This window comes from Chenopodium album, chromosome 17 (assembly GCF_948465745.1).
Source record: "Chenopodium album chromosome 17, dcCheAlbu1.1, whole genome shotgun sequence".
NCBI classification, from domain to species: Eukaryota; Viridiplantae; Streptophyta; class Magnoliopsida; order Caryophyllales; family Amaranthaceae; genus Chenopodium; species Chenopodium album.
The window spans coordinates 34,406,912-34,425,564 of NC_137850.1; the positions used below are offsets into that span (position 1 = coordinate 34,406,912).

General features: G+C 32.0%; 2 protein-coding genes across 12 annotated transcripts; one reads left to right on the top strand and one right to left on the bottom strand.

Annotated features, from left to right (window-relative positions):
- The first annotated feature begins 1,921 nt into the window (after nt 1–1,921).
- Nucleotides 1,922–3,219, top strand: LOC145587820 (cyclin-dependent kinases regulatory subunit 1-like). Of its 2 annotated transcripts, none has more exons than XM_081644498.1 (4): nt 1,922–1,970; nt 2,079–2,184; nt 2,284–2,344; nt 2,838–3,219. In XM_081644498.1, the coding sequence occupies exons 2-4, from the start codon at nt 2,132–2,134 to the stop codon at nt 2,985–2,987; spliced, it is 264 nt and encodes an 87-aa protein (XP_081500624.1). In that variant the 5' UTR covers nt 1,922–1,970; nt 2,079–2,131; the 3' UTR covers nt 2,988–3,219. The 2 variants fall into 2 exon arrangements, with proteins under 2 accessions (XP_081500624.1, XP_081500625.1); XM_081644499.1 differs by having other exon boundaries at nt 1,944–1,970; nt 2,082–2,184.
- Nucleotides 3,220–9,112: 5,893 nt separating this feature from the next.
- On the bottom strand, nt 9,113–17,290 carry LOC145589599 (DNA topoisomerase 6 subunit B-like). 10 transcript variants are annotated; one of them, XR_014101764.1, is made up of 14 exons: nt 16,765–17,290; nt 16,593–16,648; nt 16,070–16,143; nt 15,320–15,352; nt 15,112–15,162; nt 14,627–14,693; nt 14,108–14,175; nt 12,544–12,639; nt 12,270–12,440; nt 11,349–11,446; nt 10,696–10,830; nt 10,518–10,569; nt 10,370–10,434; nt 9,113–9,391 (listed from the first exon to the last, which is right to left on the bottom strand). XR_014101764.1 is itself a non-coding variant. In XM_081646245.1 (8 exons), the coding sequence occupies exons 4-8, from the start codon at nt 11,168–11,170 to the stop codon at nt 9,320–9,322; spliced, it is 402 nt and encodes a 133-aa protein (XP_081502371.1). In that variant the 5' UTR covers nt 11,171–11,446; nt 11,534–11,683; nt 12,270–12,440; nt 12,544–13,584; the 3' UTR covers nt 9,113–9,319. The 10 variants fall into 10 exon arrangements, 1 of the variants encoding a protein (XP_081502371.1); XR_014101765.1 differs by having other exon boundaries at nt 14,627–14,703; XR_014101763.1 differs by having other exon boundaries at nt 14,627–14,720.
- Between the last annotated feature and the right edge of the window lie 1,363 nt (nt 17,291–18,653).

Here is an 18,653-nt window from a genome sequence, read left to right on the forward strand (position 1 = left end):
TCATATGAAAACAAATGTAGAAAACGGGCAAAGTAGAAGTCAAATAAACGATTTTGGATAAAAGTTGTCCTAAAACTTAGTAAAATGCTAAATTGCTATGATTTCAAACTTTAAACACCTAATATTAGGTTATATTGACATGTTATGATAAAGAAATAATTCATTATATAAGAAATGTAGACAATGGACAAAGTAGAAGTCAAATAGCCGAATTTGGATAAAAACCATCCTAAAACTTAGTAAAATGATATTTTGATATGATTTCAAACATTAAACACGTAAGACTAGGTAATATTGTCATGTTATGATAAAGAAATAGTTCACTATATAAGAAATGTAGAAAATGGGCAAAGTAGAAGTCATATAGGCCTTATTTGGGAGATTTTGGATAAAAACCAGCCTAAAACTTACTAAAACCCTCTCTTGATGTGATTTCAAACCTTAGACACCTAAGAGTAGGTAATATGGGCATTTCATGAGAAAGAAATTGTTCATTTGATAGACAATGTAAAAATTGGGCAAAGTAGAAGTCATGTCGTCCTTATTTGGGCCATTTTGTGAAAGAAACAAACTTATATATGTTGCCTTTGAAATATTTGACATACATTATTTAGTTTGAATTTTATGTAATATGAATGATGTTTAATGTTTGGTGTTTTATTTTTTTTTCAAAGGTTTGCAAGATTCAAAGGGAAGGCCTGTTAACAAGGCTAGAATTTGATGAAATTCGCGACATGTGGGCTTTTTTCGTGACATTTGATGGCATCTAGGTAGAATAATATTAGATAGTGAGCTTGATTTTTTTTGTTATTATGAACAATTAATATTTAGTTACTATCTTTTTTTTTATATGTACATTAATTATATATAATTAGTACTATATATTATTTGTGAGTGTTATATATGTTATTATTATGCATTTTATTGTTGTTATTGTATTATTATTCTTTAATTTGTAATATTTTAATTATTAATATTAATTAATAATATTAATAATATCATTAATAATATTATTAATATTATTATTATTATTATTATTAATTTTTATAATGACAGATTAATATGTATATCAAAACAGGTCACTAATACTATTATTATTAATTAATATAAATTTTGGAAAAAAAAAATTAAACAATTGGCAAGCGGTTTTGGCGCCAAACCGCTTGCCATTCTCCCCTAATGGCAAGCGGTTCTCCCCTAATGGCAAGCGATTTTGAACCGCTTGCTATTTAAATGGCTATTGGCAAGCCCCCTAAGCCCATGCGGTTCAGAACCGCTTGCCATTAGGGGGTTTGAACCGCTTGCCATTACATTTTTTCTACTAATGATATAGGGAATAAATTTATGTTTAAGCAATTTTTAGGAAAATCGTTCTAAATTATCTAAAAGTTTCAATTTTATTTCTTTTTATTTTTATTTTCATAATTTGGAACCTCTATGTACACGGATATAGGTATATGCAACTGTTTGTGTAGTTAAAGATAAGTAAGATCATATGTTATATTGGATCGAAATCTCTCATAGGTCAATATAATTAATGAATTTATTGTAATTAAGATAATAAACTTTTTTTTTGAAGGGAAGTCAAATAAATAACTTAATACTCTGTTGTATTTCTTATGCATTATGTTAGTTATGTACTCCTCCTATGTATCAATTTGGATTTTGTATTTTTATTTTTGAATATTACTATTTTAACCTTGATAGATGAAGATTTGAAATCCAACGGTCAAATTATACAAATCATAAAACGAATCCTGAAATCACATAAGCGGGGAAAACATCAAATTCAAAATTCAAATAAAAACACCAAACTTCCAAAATTACCCCTCAACTCTAGAAAATTCCTCAAAAATAGCCCTCTTTTATTTCCTTTTCCTCCTTTTACATCCCCTTTTATTCCTCATTTCTTCTTCTTCCCCTTTCTTCATCCCGCTCCCACTCACTTTCTCTCTCCTCCGTAACTCCTGGTACGAACTTTCTCTCTCTAAAACTTCCGTCAATTTTTAAAATTATTTTAGATTGATTTTGGTAATTTTTTATTTAATTTGTTGTTTGATGTTTTTTGATTGATCCAGAAGAACCCTAGAAGCAAATTGAAGAAGTTGATTAAGTAGATTAACGAAGAAAAATGGGTCAGATCCAGTACTCTGAGAAGTACTTTGATGATACTTATGAATACAGGTATGAATTATGGTTTTCAATTTTAGATTAATTTGGGAATTATTTTTTAAAATTGATGGTGTGATGATGATTAGGGTTTTGAATTTGCGTGATTTTCAGGCATGTTGTTCTTCCAGCTGAATTCGCTAAACTTCTTCCCAAGAATCGCCTTTTGACTGAGGTAAGTTTTTGTTTTGCGATTTTGCTTTTTTCCATTTTTTTGGTAGTTATTTTGATTTTCAATTGATTGAATTTTGTAAAGTGATTGCTAAGCATATGCTTATGTGATTCAGAATTTGGATTTTTATATAATGTTTGAGATTTTATCATAAAAGTGTTCGTTCGGTTTGAATTTATTTACCAGTAATTTGAGAACAGGAATCAGATTATGGGATTATGAAATGATTTAAATGAATAATTTCTTACAATCGGATATATTTCATTTGATTTTGAATGAAATAACTTTATATTCTAATATAAAATCCAATTAATATTTAATTTCGAGCGCAAAATATAAAGGGAGGAAAGGAATTGAAGTAAATGATTTGTGTGAATGAACTGAATTAGCTGTTTTTACTCGAAACAATGCTGTATGAAGCAAAAATATAGAGGTGTAATGTAACAGTTGTTGCTGAAGTTTAATGGTGGATATAATTGGGTGTATGTATTTTCAGAATGAATGGCGAGCAATTGGAGTTCAGCAGAGTCGTGGTTGGGTTCATTATGCCATCCACCGTCCAGAGCCACACATCATGTTGTTCAGGAGGCCACTCAACTTCCAGCAGCAGCAGGAGAATCAAGCTCAAGGCATCATGGCCAACTGACAAGATGTAACGAATTATATGCTGTTGTAGACCATTTCTAAAACTCTAGAAATGAAGCTAGTGCTCTTGTGGGGGTGAACCACTCGTCGTCTAGAATGCTTTTAAACAAATTAGGTATTATGAGTTTGTTTGTAGCATCTGCCATCTAGTATGCTTTATTAACAAATTGAGCACTGTGTCTTTGATGTTACTAATATATTTTGGAACCCATTGTAATTCTCTTGTTTGAGAATATGTGTTAGTTCTGTTTGCCTTCAATCGTTTTGGTTTTTTCTCTGAAATTGATGTACTTTAGAAAATTTGTGCCTGGCTTTATATCTGATGTTGGTTCGTAATCTGATAGATGATTATTCTTATCCGTTTACCATGTGTGATGCTGGTTTGATACGTTCTTACTGGAGAGTGGTGATCACAAGAGAACAAAATTTTGTTTGGCTTTTCACAAGTTGCAATCTGCCTTTACTGCTCTATGGTTTGTGTTTCAATGCTTAGGTGCTGAAATTAACTTGCTCATTTTTGTCAGATATTTTGAAATGCAGAGCCTTTTCTATTATAACCTCTCTTGTTCTCAGCTATCTAATTCTGCTATTTATGCTTTAAGAAAATGTCGTTGCAAAACCGATGTCGTAATCTATTTGCGGTTTTAACCTTTTTACCTCATATTATACCCATTTTGCCCCCTGATCCACAAAAAAATTGTATATCAGACTTGTCAACTTTAATCTTAAATTGTTTCGATTCAGCATCTAGATTTTGAAGTTTTTTAATTTTCAATATTTGATTTAGTTTGATCTGGTCTGATTTTGTATCGAAAAGTTTTCAACACTTAGATTAAATTATTACGAATAAAAAATTAAGATTACTTAACATTTTAGCAACCAAGTATTTAGTTCGATCTGGTCTGATTTTGAAGCCGCTTCAATGGAGAATTCAGAGTATTTCGTCACATGATTTAGGAGACAGAGTGAGGAAGATTGAGGTAAGAGGACAAAGAGAGGAAGAGAGATCAAACAAGTAGTTATAAGGGAACTTAGTGGAGCACAAGAGCTTGAAAAGTTGTTATGAAGCCTATGATAAACCGAAAGAACACAACAAGAGCCCAGCACAAAACAGATGCAAACACCAGCCAAGAGAATATAATTGTAATTTTTTGAGGGATAAAATGTTCAGCACACTATTGCTAAGGATCCATTTTCTCATGTTTTGGCTTTTATTATTAGTTGTGGGCCCGCGCGCGTTGTGCACGATCCCTCAATATGGTGATTTTTGCTCGGTGATTAATGTGTAATTAGTCGTTGTTTACGTGTATATTATTGTTATGATTTTATGGTACTATGGATGTATAAATGTAATCGGTCACAATTTGATAGTTTGTTTTGATTTGTCTTGATTGGTTAGTGTATATATGACAATTACCTTATTAGTTTCGATTATTGGAGTTGGCTAGGTTTAAATTTCATCTTGCCAATAATCAGTGTAGCTATTGTAATGAAATAAATGTGCAACAGTTTATAACATAGTGCTAAACAACTTTAATTGATAAATACTACCTCCGTTTCTTTTTAGTTGACACGTATTCTTTTTTAGGAAGTTTTTTTTTAGTTGACACGTTTTCTTTTAGGGTAACTTTTTTACCTTGTATTTACAAGTTACTCCGCTTGCTTTTTCATTCTCTCTCACTCTCTCTCCTCTCCTTAATATATGTGCCTAAATCAAACACGTCAACAAAATAGAAACGGAAGAAGTATAATTTTCTTCTGCTATTATATGAATGGAATCTGCTTGGTTGATAGTAAAAAGTAATGGAATTAAATTAACAATTAAAAAGAGAATTCAAAATAAACTAAATGCACCGTCTTTGCGATAGTATGAGTGTCTATGAGCTTGTAATGTAAACTATTTTTTTTTTCTTTTCTGATATTTTAATACCTTGAAATACATTTCAATTTCATGTAGTATGCAAGATTATTTAATATTACAAATAGTTTCATATTTGCATATTTTTCCCGAGCTGTTTGGTAGAAGTAAGCTTCATTCGGTAGAAGATGACTCCATTTACTTGACATAAACGCCGAGCCTATTTGCTTGAGTGCTTTACTCGGGTGTTAACTAGGTGTTTAATTGTCAATGTATAATAAGTGCTTATGTTGACAATACACCTAAGTAACCTTTGATAATCTTTAATATAAATATGTTGCTCGCGAAGTGAATTTAACCGGCGGCAACATAATTACATTAAAGGTTATTATTACCACCAACTTTGCTGGTGAGTGTAGATCAATTGATTGTATGGAACAGGATCTTGAGGTAAGTTGAATTTGCTGTTTGGTTGATAAGAAGTAGGTGATAACTTTGATTTTTTTGATTTATTTTTTGAGACATTGTATAAGCTAGGCAATGTGTTGGTTATTTGTATGCATTTTATTTTCTTATGATATGAGTGACAGCATTATTAAATCTAGAGTATATTCTTGTTTCTAATATCTTGTATTTATATTTTCAATTGAGTAAAATATAACAAAAGATATTATTCCTGACATATAGGTAAACTTTGAAGTCTCTTAAATTTATAAATTTATACAGATTAACAAAGAATGAGGTCATTTATCCTTATAAGAGTAAAGATGATAAGTCATTCTAATCATAATCTAATATATATATATAAAGGGGAGTTTTTTCTCGAGATTTTAGAGCGCCACGTAGGATTTTTATTTTAAAAAAATTATTAGAGCGCCACATAGGATTAATATTTTTAAAACCCTACAATAGGATTATGCCACCTAATATAAGATTAGTTAACGTGTTATGTAGGATTATAAATTATAGTTTATCCAATAAATAATTTAAGTGCCACATAAGCATAATTGACCAATGAGATTTTAATGGTTACATCAATTAAATACGAAATATTATCTTTTGAGATTAGGAATTTAATCTAATATTTTTAAATAAATACGGAGAAAATGATATATTACGTACAACTAATAAAATAACAAATGTAATCACATAAATATGAAAAATATTTTTTTAAAAAAAATAGATCGACCCGTGCATCGCACGGGCTTCATCTAGTACATGTATACATGCGACATAAATCTAATATGTAGTTACAACTCACTCATAATTAATTTGATCATTTTCCATCATCTTTTATGGTTTTGTACAATTTTTTTTTTTTTTTTTTTGAAACAATGGTTTTGTACAATTTATACAATATTTATTTGTCTGTTTGCATGTGATATTGTTTTTTTGAAATAAACTTTACTTTAATAATATATTTTTCGTAAAAATGTTAAATATTATTTGAATAAAAGATCCTATCAAATCGGTTTTTTTTTTTTTTTATCATTCTTTCTTTCAATTATGAATTTTGCTAATATTATAAAGTCAATTCTTATTTGCTCCCACTTCCACCTTATCTTTTTCTCACACTTCCTAAAGTTCTCTTCATTCTTAATTTCCTCCCTCTTCATTATCTTGTATCCTCCCCAATATTTTATGCAAAAATAACAACCATCGTTAGTTCACCTTAGTTTACCACACTAATTTTATATTATATTCTTTTACCAAAAAAAAAAAAAAAAAAAAAAAAAATCATTAGGTGGATACCTTAAGCAAACTTTCCTTTAAAACTACAAAAAAAATGTCAATTTATGATCAAATAGACTATGCTTTATACATATCTATGTGATAAAACCATTTTGTTACAAAAATAACTCTCATATAAGAACAACTATAAACCCTCTTATCATATACACCTTAATACATACATCCTATATTAAACCACTATATGCTTACATTATATATCTCCTCCAAATCATAAATAAATTAATTATCAATTGTATTCCCTCAACAAGGATACATAGATATCAAACATAAATAAATATTATATTTTTAAATGCTAGGGAGAGCAATTACTTCCTCAATTATCATTATCATATGATAACCATATCCAATATGAGAAAATACCTTTCATAGGTCCATACCCAATATAAGTCAGAGAAAATACCTTTCATAGGTCCAATACTATGATATGCACACTCAAAATATAAGATGAATTTAGCAGTATTGTATATCTAATCCTCAACCACGAGGGTAAAAGAAAGGGAAAAACGTACTTCTCATTAGAAAATGTTACAATTATTCAGTTCCCACTGCACCAACTTTATTGGTCTATTTCTTTCTCATCTTCCGACCCTAATCTCACTCTCTTTTTTGCCCTCTTTATATTTTTCTCTAGATTTCACTCTTCTTTTCTCCCAATTTCTCTTTCCCCCTCTCTTCTCCCGGATCATCGATCTCTCCTCATCCTTTTTTCTGTCACTCTCACTTTCCCGACCTTTCTTTTTTCCTTCTCTCTCCTTCCTAGCATGCTCTCTCCTCTTATAACTTGCCCTCTCTCTCCCTTAGTTCTTTTCTCTTTCTTGACCCTTTTTCTCTCTCTCGATTCCTTCTCTCTTTCTTGGCCTTCTCTTACCAAACTCCTTTCTCTCAACACATCTCATTATCATATTCTCCTTTCTCCCTCCCCCCTCCCTCTCCCCTCTTTCTCTCTCATTCCCTCTCCCTCTCAACGCATCTCACTCTCTAGCCCTCCCTTCTTTCTCTCTCTCCCTCGCCCCCTTTCCCTTCAGTTCCTTAGCTATATCTATTATTTATCTTCGTTCTTATCTTTTATGATTATATCTAACCTAGATGTTCTTTTTCTACTTGCTGTTTTCTTCATCTATAATGAGCCTCATCCAACCAGCTCTCAAATCATTACAATTTTGATCAGATGGATTGTCTCAACCTAATAATATTAGAGAAAGTCTCTTCTTACTTATATTATCATCTTATGCTTTCATGTAGTCCCTAGAAATTGTCCTCTACTATCTTGCTAATATCTTTGTCTCGCATCCTCATCTCTCTCTCCCTTTTGGTCTTTCCCTTGTGTTTTGTCTTTTATTTTTTTGTAAACTTTATCAGATCAATTTCTACTTGCTTTCCTCAGCTCTTTCCTTTTCATTCTATAGCTTTCTCTCAATTGTTTATAGTTGTGTAAATTAAGTCTTTAATAATGCCCTTTTTATTTCATCCTCAACAACGCAGTCTAAATAGGGATCTCAGTGGGACGGGTCAAGTAGGAGACCCGCCCCATCCCCGCCCGGGAATGAGTCTCGGTCTGGCGAGGTGATGGGGCGGGGATGGGAATAAAAACCATACCCGCCATGGGTGATAGGGCGGGGGTGGATGTTAGGTAGTACCTGCCCCACCCCCCCCCCCCTCTCCCGCACCCCCGCACACACTTTGTACCCGTTCTACCCCACCTCATATCCACATCTACATATTTTTTTAATACAAAATAATATACTTTTATACAATTTTATAAAATAATTATGTAAAATAAAATATTAATTATAATACTTTGTAATACACTTACTTATATTATATACAAAAAAGTGTGTAATATTAAGAATAATTTTTTTTTATATTAATTATGTAGGATTGTGTTATTTGTATATTTGTGAGGCGAAGATTAGGTGGGTGTTGAATGGGGATTAGGTGGGTCTTGGATGGGGATTAAGTGGGCCTTTGGTGAGAATTAGGCGGGGATAGATATCCAAGTGAGGGGTGGGGCGGGGATGATTTTGGAATTGTACCCGCCACGGTGGGGATAAGGATGAATTTTGGACCTGCTGCGGGAATAGGATGAAAATATTAGGTGGGGATGGGGATGGGAAGATCAACACAGAGGTGTCAAAAGCACACCCAACCCGATCCGAAATCGATCCAAAAAATATCTAATTCAGATTTGGACTCGCGTGGACATAACAATTTACTATAACTTAACTTTAAAAATTTACCCGATCCGACCCGACCATATCAGACCCAATCCGATCATCTGCATTGACACCCCTAGATCAACATTCGCCCCCGCCCCATTGACATCCCTGTATAAATGGTCTATCATATGATTATGCATTAAGCAACAATAAAGAAGACAAGAGTTAACAATATAGTATACAAATAAAACCTGGTTGTTGAATTTGATTGATTTTTTGCTAGAAAAGTGGAAATATGAATGAGTTTAATTCAGATATAGTGAAGATGGATGGGAGTCAAGTGGAAAATCGGAGCTAAAATAAATAAATAACCCAATACGAAGTATTTTATAAGAAAAAATTTATTCTTAATCAGAAAGTGATTGGAACTCTGTTGTAACAGTGTAAAAGCAAGTGATACTTAATATATTTAACAACAATAACCAACATTAATCAAAAACAAATACATTAGGTTCCAAGGACAATAATCAAAGCTACCTCTGCATGTTAAATACAAACAATTAAGCCCTAAGAAAGTAAGGATCCACCAAGCTGATATTTCACATTTTGAAGATCGAGTATGGGCTCCCTTGCGTGAACCTGCTTTTTTAAATCAACAATACCACATCAATGACGGCTCAAATTTTAATAAGAAGCAGAAATCACTGCAATGAGAGACCAATACATATCAAGAAAATATAGTACTTATTCCATTCACCTCACTAAACAAGGTACGTATTTTGATGTCACCCTTTCAATTAAGACCTTATTTACTCAAATTAAAACAACTTGGTTCTAACTGATTTTGTCAAGCTATTCTTTAGTTTATTCACATGAAGAGCAACCATCAAAATCATAATCCAAATTCTTCATGAAAGACACGAAAATTGGTCCCAAAAAGAGGTTCAAGTTGATTGATAATTAGATGCACTCTTACTGCAATTTCAATTCATATATTCCATACATACTTGGGTTTATAAGATCAAAATTTTCACTCTAGACACATTCTTATCAGAGAACATCTCATCTCCATCGTTTCCTTCATTAACAACAATTAGACATAACTACATAAGTACTATTTTCCCTCAATGATCAGTGTCAATTTTTTATATCTAATTATCTTCTTATGGTTGTAAACAATATCATTAAATTGGTTTGAAACTATTCAACTACTAATATAAAACACAATGCTTGATTTTTGAAGGCAAAATCATCTTTTGGGCAAGAGTATTGAATGCCTAGTACTATTATCACCCCATATACTCATGAAAATAGAGAGAGATCATTCACAGCTAAAACACTTAGACAATCAGTATAATCACTGTAAATTTTTGAAAGCAGCAACTAAAGAAAAACCTTCAAATGGTCACTGAATAGCTTGATTGACAGAAGTTTGATATGACCATAAGTTTGATATGAGTTACATAAGCCTGATAATACTCAATCTATAGCATAAAAAATCACACATCTTGGAACGTAAGCTTGACCTCTAAGAAAAGGCACAAATGCTGCTATCTAGTGCAACAAAAATCATACAACCAAAAGAGTTGCTCAATTTTAGCTGAAGACAACACTTACCATCTTAGCCCCTAATCCGAATTTCCCACGTGTTTGTTTCAGTCCATATTTCGTTCCAGATAAAACTGCATAAAAGGAAAAAAATAAAATTAACAACAAAGAAACAGCAGGGAGATAAGTAAATTCTCAAGCATATAAATAATCGAACCTCTCCCTAACATATTAGGTATGTCATCATGGGGCATTCCTTTTCCATTGTCCTGCATTAGGTGGAAAACACTATATCAACGTAGAAGCGGAGGAGAATTTTGAAAAATAGGAGAAAATCTGCAGGAGCTTTCAGTAAAAATAAGACCAAAAAGACAAAAGGTTGAGATATAAAGCACCTTACATATCACCCTGAAAAAAGAGGCTTCACTACAGCCTTTGCTAGCTTTTGCAGCAGTCTCTTTAACTTTCTTCCCCAAAGCTGCAATTTTTGCATGGATTTCCAGATCACGGGCTTCCTTCGCCAGCCGTTTCTATGTAAGCAACAAATACTAAGAGGTCAGATCAAAAATAAATATCCTGATCTACATATTCCTCATTAAAAACCTAGCTAAACTCGCGATATCAGTCACTAACCATACTGCGCTACTGGCAAAGAGACCTACAATTTGTAAAATAAAACTTCAAGAATAAAAACCATGTGACCAAATCAATTTGTAAATTTAAAACTCAAGAATAAACCATGACCGAAACCACTACAGGAATAACCATGCTTGGATAACTAATTGCATCAGATACCTCACGAGCCTTAGCTGTCTCATAATCATCATATAATTCCTGATCAACTCGCTCCCGATCAATGAGACCAATCATAGAATTAAACTTACTCTTCCCTATCTCTTATCTCGATAACAAAAAACAGTAAAAACACGAAATAGACAAGATTAGATGCTGGATAAAAAACCAGATGATCAAACATCAAACTTGTCCTCATGATTAGAAGATGCTATCCATCTTTTACGGTCATAGTTCATTAGTTAACACCACTTACATTGTAACCTCCATAACAGGAAGCTTTGATATAGACTCGGAAGAATCAAGAGCATTTTCAACCAACTCACTCACAGTAGTATATAGGGACTTCCCAGGCTGCAACAGACAAATAATACAACATGAGGTAAGCAATACTACCACACACATTATTTTCTAATACAAGTTCACAACCTTTCAACACACCTCAACTTCCATTCATATATCATTCTAGCAATACCATAAGCATTCACTCGGGACTCAGCACTCACTATCAGTAGTGAAAGCACGGTGGAGCACAGATGTAACTTCAACACGACAACACCATCTGAGTGATACCGGACCAATAAGTATACTCTGAAAAGAGGCCCTTAGAAACAATCAGTGTTATCCTTAATTCACAATAGCACTATTAGCTATCTATTATAACAAGCTCCTATGTACAGTCACCCCAAGTGATAGAAATCATCAAGTTAATTATAAAAACAATCAAGTTCAAGCAAGATCATAATCAAAGCTAAAAAGGGTCTTAGGTCGAAAAACGTTTAGTTCATTCTACGGGTCAGCAATTCTGAATCATAATAAGAAATCCGTTACCCCCTCTGACCTACGTCCCTTAAAGAAGTACGGAGTATACAGTTTTTCAAGCAGAAGACATGGGAGGGAACCTATGTAATAAGGCCTACGACGTAATCTCAAATTTTCCACTGAAACACTTCTCATAATGTCAGAAGTTTTCCTGGTTGAGTTTATAGAGTAAAATTGAACCTATGTACATATCCCATATATCTCATTCACTGTATATAGTAGTTTATAATTATTGTATGCATCTAAAGGGAATACTAAATACTAAAGGTACAATATAAGACCGCCACACTGCAGCAACATAGCCAAGCAGATATTGCTAAAATATAGCACACATATACACTGAGAAAGGCATTACCTTTGAGAATAATGGACCTCCCTTCCCATCTGTATACCAATAAAACAGTCCTTCATGGATGTTTATGTTAAGTGCAAGTGACGAAAACATATAAAGACATGGCTTCCAGACATGCTGGGACTTTAATGTGGTCCACATAGCTCTTACAGCATCACCAAACTTCTCATTTACCTGTTTAAATCATTAGTCATATAAAATTTTGATCAATACAACAAAATTGTTAGAAAGGGAGAGTTATTTTGCAAGCCCAAGGAGAATGACCGTAGAGAATTACCCTACTATAGGAGTGATTTTGCACAGGAGCGTCCTTAATTGTCAATCCAACCAAAACAACCAGTGCAGGCGGAAGTGTCAGCAGGCCAAACACACCCTATAAGTGAAAGAAAATTAGAAAACACCTGCTATTTACAATCAATTTATGGAGAGCAATAATCAAATATTAGAATTATTAAACTGTTAGGGATGAAAGAGATGGTATTGATTCATAGAATAAAAAGAGGAAATTGAATAAATGAAGGTAGTAAAAAGAAACATAGTAGTACAGCATACAACAAACATGATATAGGGATAAATAAAAAAAAAAAACTAACAAACAAACACAATGGAGCCAGCAAATGATATTGGTTTGGTGAAGGACATATATCAAATAACTTTCCTTTTTGACTTGACCAAGAATAGTATGAGAAAATAGTAAACATTTGATGACTTCATAGCTCACACAATCAATGCCACTGACTTTCTTACATTTGAAAAGATTCACCTACCACACTCCTCTATAACAAATCAATCCTGAGCTTTTTCGTGACTAAAATTTTCATAGAACTGCTAAATTCTCTAGGCCAATGACAGTTTCCAGCCTTAAGTCCCAAACTACACGGTTATTTTAAGTGCATGTGTAAAAATAAATTTGAAAGGGCAATCAGGCAATGTTTCTAAATAGTTCACAGCTTTTTAATAAGAATGAAACAGAAACCCGCAACTTCTCTCATATATCTCAAATTAAGAAACTGCTTTGTGATCCATCAGACTTAACTTCCATTTAACTTATTTAAGACATTTTTGCTTTAAAAAAAGAATTAAAAGACGTTTAGCTACTGAAAAATGTTTTGGACAATTTAAACATCTTTGCAGTCCATGCAGTGACTCTGTAAAATTGGCCTTGGCTGCTCAAAAATGAGGGTAAAAAGAGAAGGGTTTCAAACCAGTTCCAAGCTCAAGTGAGTTTTGAATCCCAAAAAGTGATTATGGCTTAATCTATTTTCCAATGTGAGACAATTCACAAATGCATACACAAATAAATATACATAAAACATGGGGTTCGAATACACCCCCCCCCCCCCCCCCCCACAAAAAAAAAATAAAAAATAAAAATAAATGTGAGAGAACATAAGTTTTTATCATATCAGGGATTCATACACATGAGATACGAAAAACCCTTAAACAGACCAGCCTTGGCTTTGACACCTATAACGTTTTTATATTTGGAAAATGGGGTCTGGTCTAATATGGTGCATAGTTTGGACAGCTTATGAGTTCAAGTGGAGTTCCATCCAAAACCAATTGGCAATGGAAGAAGCAACCTCCTAAGCTAACAAAGTAGTTAAACACTCTCCTCTTCTCCAGTATGGAAGAACTCATATGTGTACACTGTACACATATAATATGAGGTTTCAATAATGATCTTTCCCCTATCTTAAGAGTAGTACACATCAGTAACAAATATAAGAAGAAACAAACCTTGGAGCAAAATAAAACCCTAATCAGTAACAATTCACATATTCTAAATAATACTAATGATTAATTAAACTAAAATTTAGATCAAATTGTTACAATAGTACCATTAGAATCAATAATAGTTCCTGAACCAAAACTCCTTCCCATAGCTAATCCATAGATTCCTGCAAGTCTGCAACAATTAAATTAACAATCAAATTTTCAATACATGTAGAGCAATTACTATGTATATGATTTTCTTTGAATCCCTATGTAAAATTAAAACACGCTTCATCCAAAATATTCCTAGAGCTTTGGCAATATAGCAAATACTATTTAATTAACAAGCGAATATAACTTGAGAGATGGTCAATAAATAAAGATAGCAAATTAGCAGTTATATATAGAGAGAAAATATGTTATACTATAGGAAAAGCACAAACCTTGAATTACATTCTTTAAAGAGTAATCAACGATCATCAATAATAATGTTATACTATAGGAAAAGCACCAGTTAATGACAATAAACAAATAAGCAATCTTCTATATAAATGAATAAGCAATCTTCTTACCATTGTTTTCTTATTAATATAATCTTTTAATAAACAATTATTGGAGTCAATTTCTTAAAAACGAAAATTTACCCAAGAGCAACAGTTCCAAGACAGCCACGCAAGGGTTTTTGCCTCCTCCGGTAGTTAGAGCTGATTTCTAGCACCTCCTTAGACATTGAACGATCTTAATAAAAAAAAAAGGTATAAACAAATAAAGCCCTAACTTTAGAATGCATAGAAATAAAATCCCTATTTTTTTTTACCAAATTGAATCGAAATCACCTCTAAAATTAGAACTAATTGAATTAAATCAGAAAAACTCAAATCTAAAAACGAACAGAATTGAATTGAGAAAACCCCTAAATTTTAAACGAACGGAACTAAATTGGAAACCCTCAAATTTTTAATCAAATCGAATTGAAAAATTCCCCGAACTAAATAAAGGAAACCATGGGAATGAAGAGATACCTTAGTAGCAAGTTGCTAAGTAAATTTCCCCAATCAAAATTCAGTAAAAATAAAACCCACAAACCCAGAAAAATCAAAACAACAAGTAACAAATTTACAAAACTCACATCTCTTCAAACATCCCAAACATTGTTGACCCACCATCGTCTTCTTACGATCTATGTGAAAATTACACATAAAAAAAAATGCAGAAATTAAAGAATCTCAACAGTTTTCACACAAAAAATACGATCAAAGCATAATCTCAAATTGGGAAGAAATACAGAGAGAAAATTAGGTGATCAAATGGAGAAGTAGAGAGTAAAGAGGGATTACCTTGAGTTTTAGCATGAGCGGAAAGCTGGAAAGCTGGAAATAAACGAATGGCAGAGAGTGAAATGGGGAAAAAGAAAGAGAAAAGCACAGAAAATAGGAACAGGGGCAATTCGGTAATTTAATCAAGGAGGAGACTCACACATTTTACAGCTAAAATATTGATCATTACATCCAAGAACTTGCACATGAATCAGTTGAATTTCAATATTCAACCTCCCTTCCAAATTAAGCATCAACATATAAAAATTAAGAATACATCGATCATTACATTCCTAGTACAAAATCCAGCATTTATGAATCTTCAAAACCAACATAACTTGGTCTAATGCAAGGCAGTTTTCCTCCAAATTAACAAAAAATGTGGCAATTATTTCACATTGAGCTATAATCCAACAAAATATAGATTCAATGGAGCTATAATCAATTCATATAAAGAGATAATCAAGAAATTAGCTGTTATCTTCCCAAAAATTTCAGAAATTAATGACAATATAACAACAATAATCATCAAACCAAATTATACCCAATTCCAATTAATTAAACTAAAATAAAACAAAATAATCAATTTAGCAAGCACGTTTCCAAATCACTTTTCTCAAAACACCAAGTTGAAATTTAATTGCAAAACAGCATTGACATAATGGAACAACCTTGATTCAATTTAATATTATACCATAGAGGCAAATACAAAGTCAGAAAGCACCACATATACTTGAGCAACACATGCAAAGTGATCAACCAAAGAATTACCTAACACTGCAAGTACTCTCCACGGAACGAAAAGCTCAAGCAAATAAGCCAGCATTATTCCCATTGTAACAGAGCTATTACCAAAAAACAAAATGTGACCAAATCAAAACCACAAAATTCACAGTTACAAGATCACTAAAATAGCTGCAACATCAAATAGAAATATCAAACACCAACAAATCTAATTTACTAAGGCCAAAGCTCCTCTTAAATTATGTGGTGCTATTTCAGAAATGTACATAGGTCACCTATACCCCAAAAGTAGCTCAAATATTAGGATAAATCTTATTTTCTCATAATTCTCCACCCAAATCAACCAAACAGAACAACAGTAATAATCGCATATGAAATTATTCCCACGCCAAATACTGCCAACATCCTTCCCATATACAGAAATGAAGAATCCTTATTGCACAAAGAATTGAGCAGCATAAAGCAGTGTAATACAAACACTCCCAAAAATCAAATTCATGGTCATGTTAAAATTTTATTGCGTGATAGAACAACAGTTACAACAACTTACTTCGGCAAATGATAAAGCAAGCCATCCAATTATGTTAGGAATAGCAGCAATCATCACTGTCATTACAATCAAATTTTGGAAACAATCACTATTATTAATTCAAAATTTGAGTACTTTTTTTTTTTTTTTTATCAAAATAACAGCTTAGCGAAGATTTTGTTCAGTTAATTACCTTAGCAGAAGGAAAATTTGATCGAAAATCAATTGGAGAAAAAGTTCGACTGCTCGATTTCTTGTGATGTTGTGAATCAACTGCTACTTTGAATTAAAACACCCAACTTCCCTCTCTATTCAAAATGTTGACAATTTCGAGCAAAGAAAATTGAAAAGCCCTAATTATGCGCTAATGATAAAAAAAAAAAAAATGAAATAGAAATCCCCTAATTCTTCAAAAATTATCCAAAAAGAAATCAAAACAGAGATTTTTTAGTTAAAATCGCACAGAATCCAAGAGGAGGGAGGAGCAAGACTCATTTCTGGAAGCTTGTTCAACAATGGCGGATATAGATGAGGTAGAAAAGAGAAGAGCTCGGTAACTGTTGGAGTAGAAATGGATTTGCTGAGAAGAAGAAGGAAGTGATCGTTTGGAATAGGGCTTCGCAGAGCTATTGATACCATTTTTGGCGACGTCACGGGTGAGCTAGCTGCCGAGCTAGTCCAGTCTTGTGCATAACTTATGGAATAGTTTCCTTATTCGATTTTCTTCGCATGACGACTACTTGAATTTTAGTTGGGAAATACTTTAGGGATTTATTAGTGTTTCCTTATGTCATAAAAAAACTCTTTAGATGATCAATTAGAACACACCTTTTGAGTCTTTAAGATTTAGGTTTCCTTGTATTATTCTCTCGTTTTTTCTTCATTATAGTGAAAAAGATCTCGAATCCCCTAACTGTGGAAGTAGGTCTATATTGACCGAATCACGTAAATCATTGTGTTATTTATTTATCTTCTTTATTGTTTTTTTTCTCGTTCTTATTTTTCATTGACTTGTTCAGCATTAATCAAACACAATTACACCCATATTCCCTAACAAAACACTTTTTTTTTCCTAGTTTGACTTTACGTTAGTTTTTCTAGCTTAACTTTTATTACTCTTTGATTTATTGCTCCCAATCCAAGCATAACAAGAGTGCATTATAAGATTTTTTTTATGTTTCTTATTTTATTTTATTTATTTTTATTTTTTTGTTTTTAAAATTTTTTTTTCTGTTATTTACTACCTTATTTTTGTCCAGCATTTTGAACTTGCCACCACTTATTGGTTGTCTTACACACTCCGATTTTTTTTCATCCAATTGGGGTTAACTACCTGATTTTTTTTCTTAATTTTGTCCCTCCCTCTTTTTTCTCCCTTCACGATTTCCCTAATACTCTTTAGATTTTTATTGAACATGGTTTGTTGATTATTTCAAAAATACTAGGTTAGTTTCTTGCGATGCACGATTTCAACAATAAATTTTTTAGCTTATTTGTGTGTTATAACTAATACGTAGTATAAATAATTCAAGTAAAATATAAAAAATTGATTAATCTATGAAGAGTAAAACCACAACTTTTTACGATCTATATAAAATATACAAAGTAGGAGGAAAGATAATATTTATAAGAAAATCTATAACTAATACGGAGTACTAAAGTAATTACCGCTAACATCACAATTGTACATGTGTAACCTTCCTATAAAAAATTTTCCCTCCTAAATTATTTGTGACATCATTCTCTTTTTTTTTTTTTTTTCTTTTTTCCACTTTTTTTTCCTTTCCAAAATAAAGCTAATATTTGAAAATCATTGATGATTAATTATACATTTTTCTAAAAGCTTTTTTGACTAAAATGGCTAATTACACAATTTATTAGTGATAAGAGATTTTGAATTATTTTTCCGTCTTTATTAATTATTCAAATTTTCTATAGTGAATAAAAAATGAATGCTAACATTTTAAAAATTTTATTATAACTATGAAGTTAATTAGAATATTTTTTTAGCTTAATTAATCTAACTAAAGGGATCGAGCACGATTTATTATGTTTTGCTTAAAATATTTATATTACACACAT

Excerpts from the sequence above, each read along its gene's own strand:
- LOC145589599 (XM_081646245.1), bottom strand. The coding sequence starts at position 11,170 with ATGATTGGTCTCATTGATCGGGAGCGAGTTGATCAGGAATTATATGAT. Across the intron at positions 10,831-11,095 it reads AGACAGCTAAGGCTCGTGAG|AAACGGCTGGCGAAGGAAGC; the intron begins GTATCTGATGCA and ends TTGCTTACATAG. Across the intron at positions 9,395-10,369 it reads TCGGATTAGGGGCTAAGATG|CAGGTTCACGCAAGGGAGCC; the intron begins GTAAGTGTTGTC and ends GATTTAAAAAAG.
- LOC145587820 (XM_081644498.1), top strand. The coding sequence starts at position 2,132 with ATGGGTCAGATCCAGTACTCTGAGAAGTACTTTGATGATACTTATGAA. Across the intron at positions 2,185-2,283 it reads GATGATACTTATGAATACAG|GCATGTTGTTCTTCCAGCTG; the intron begins GTATGAATTATG and ends CGTGATTTTCAG. Across the intron at positions 2,345-2,837 it reads AGAATCGCCTTTTGACTGAG|AATGAATGGCGAGCAATTGG; the intron begins GTAAGTTTTTGT and ends ATGTATTTTCAG.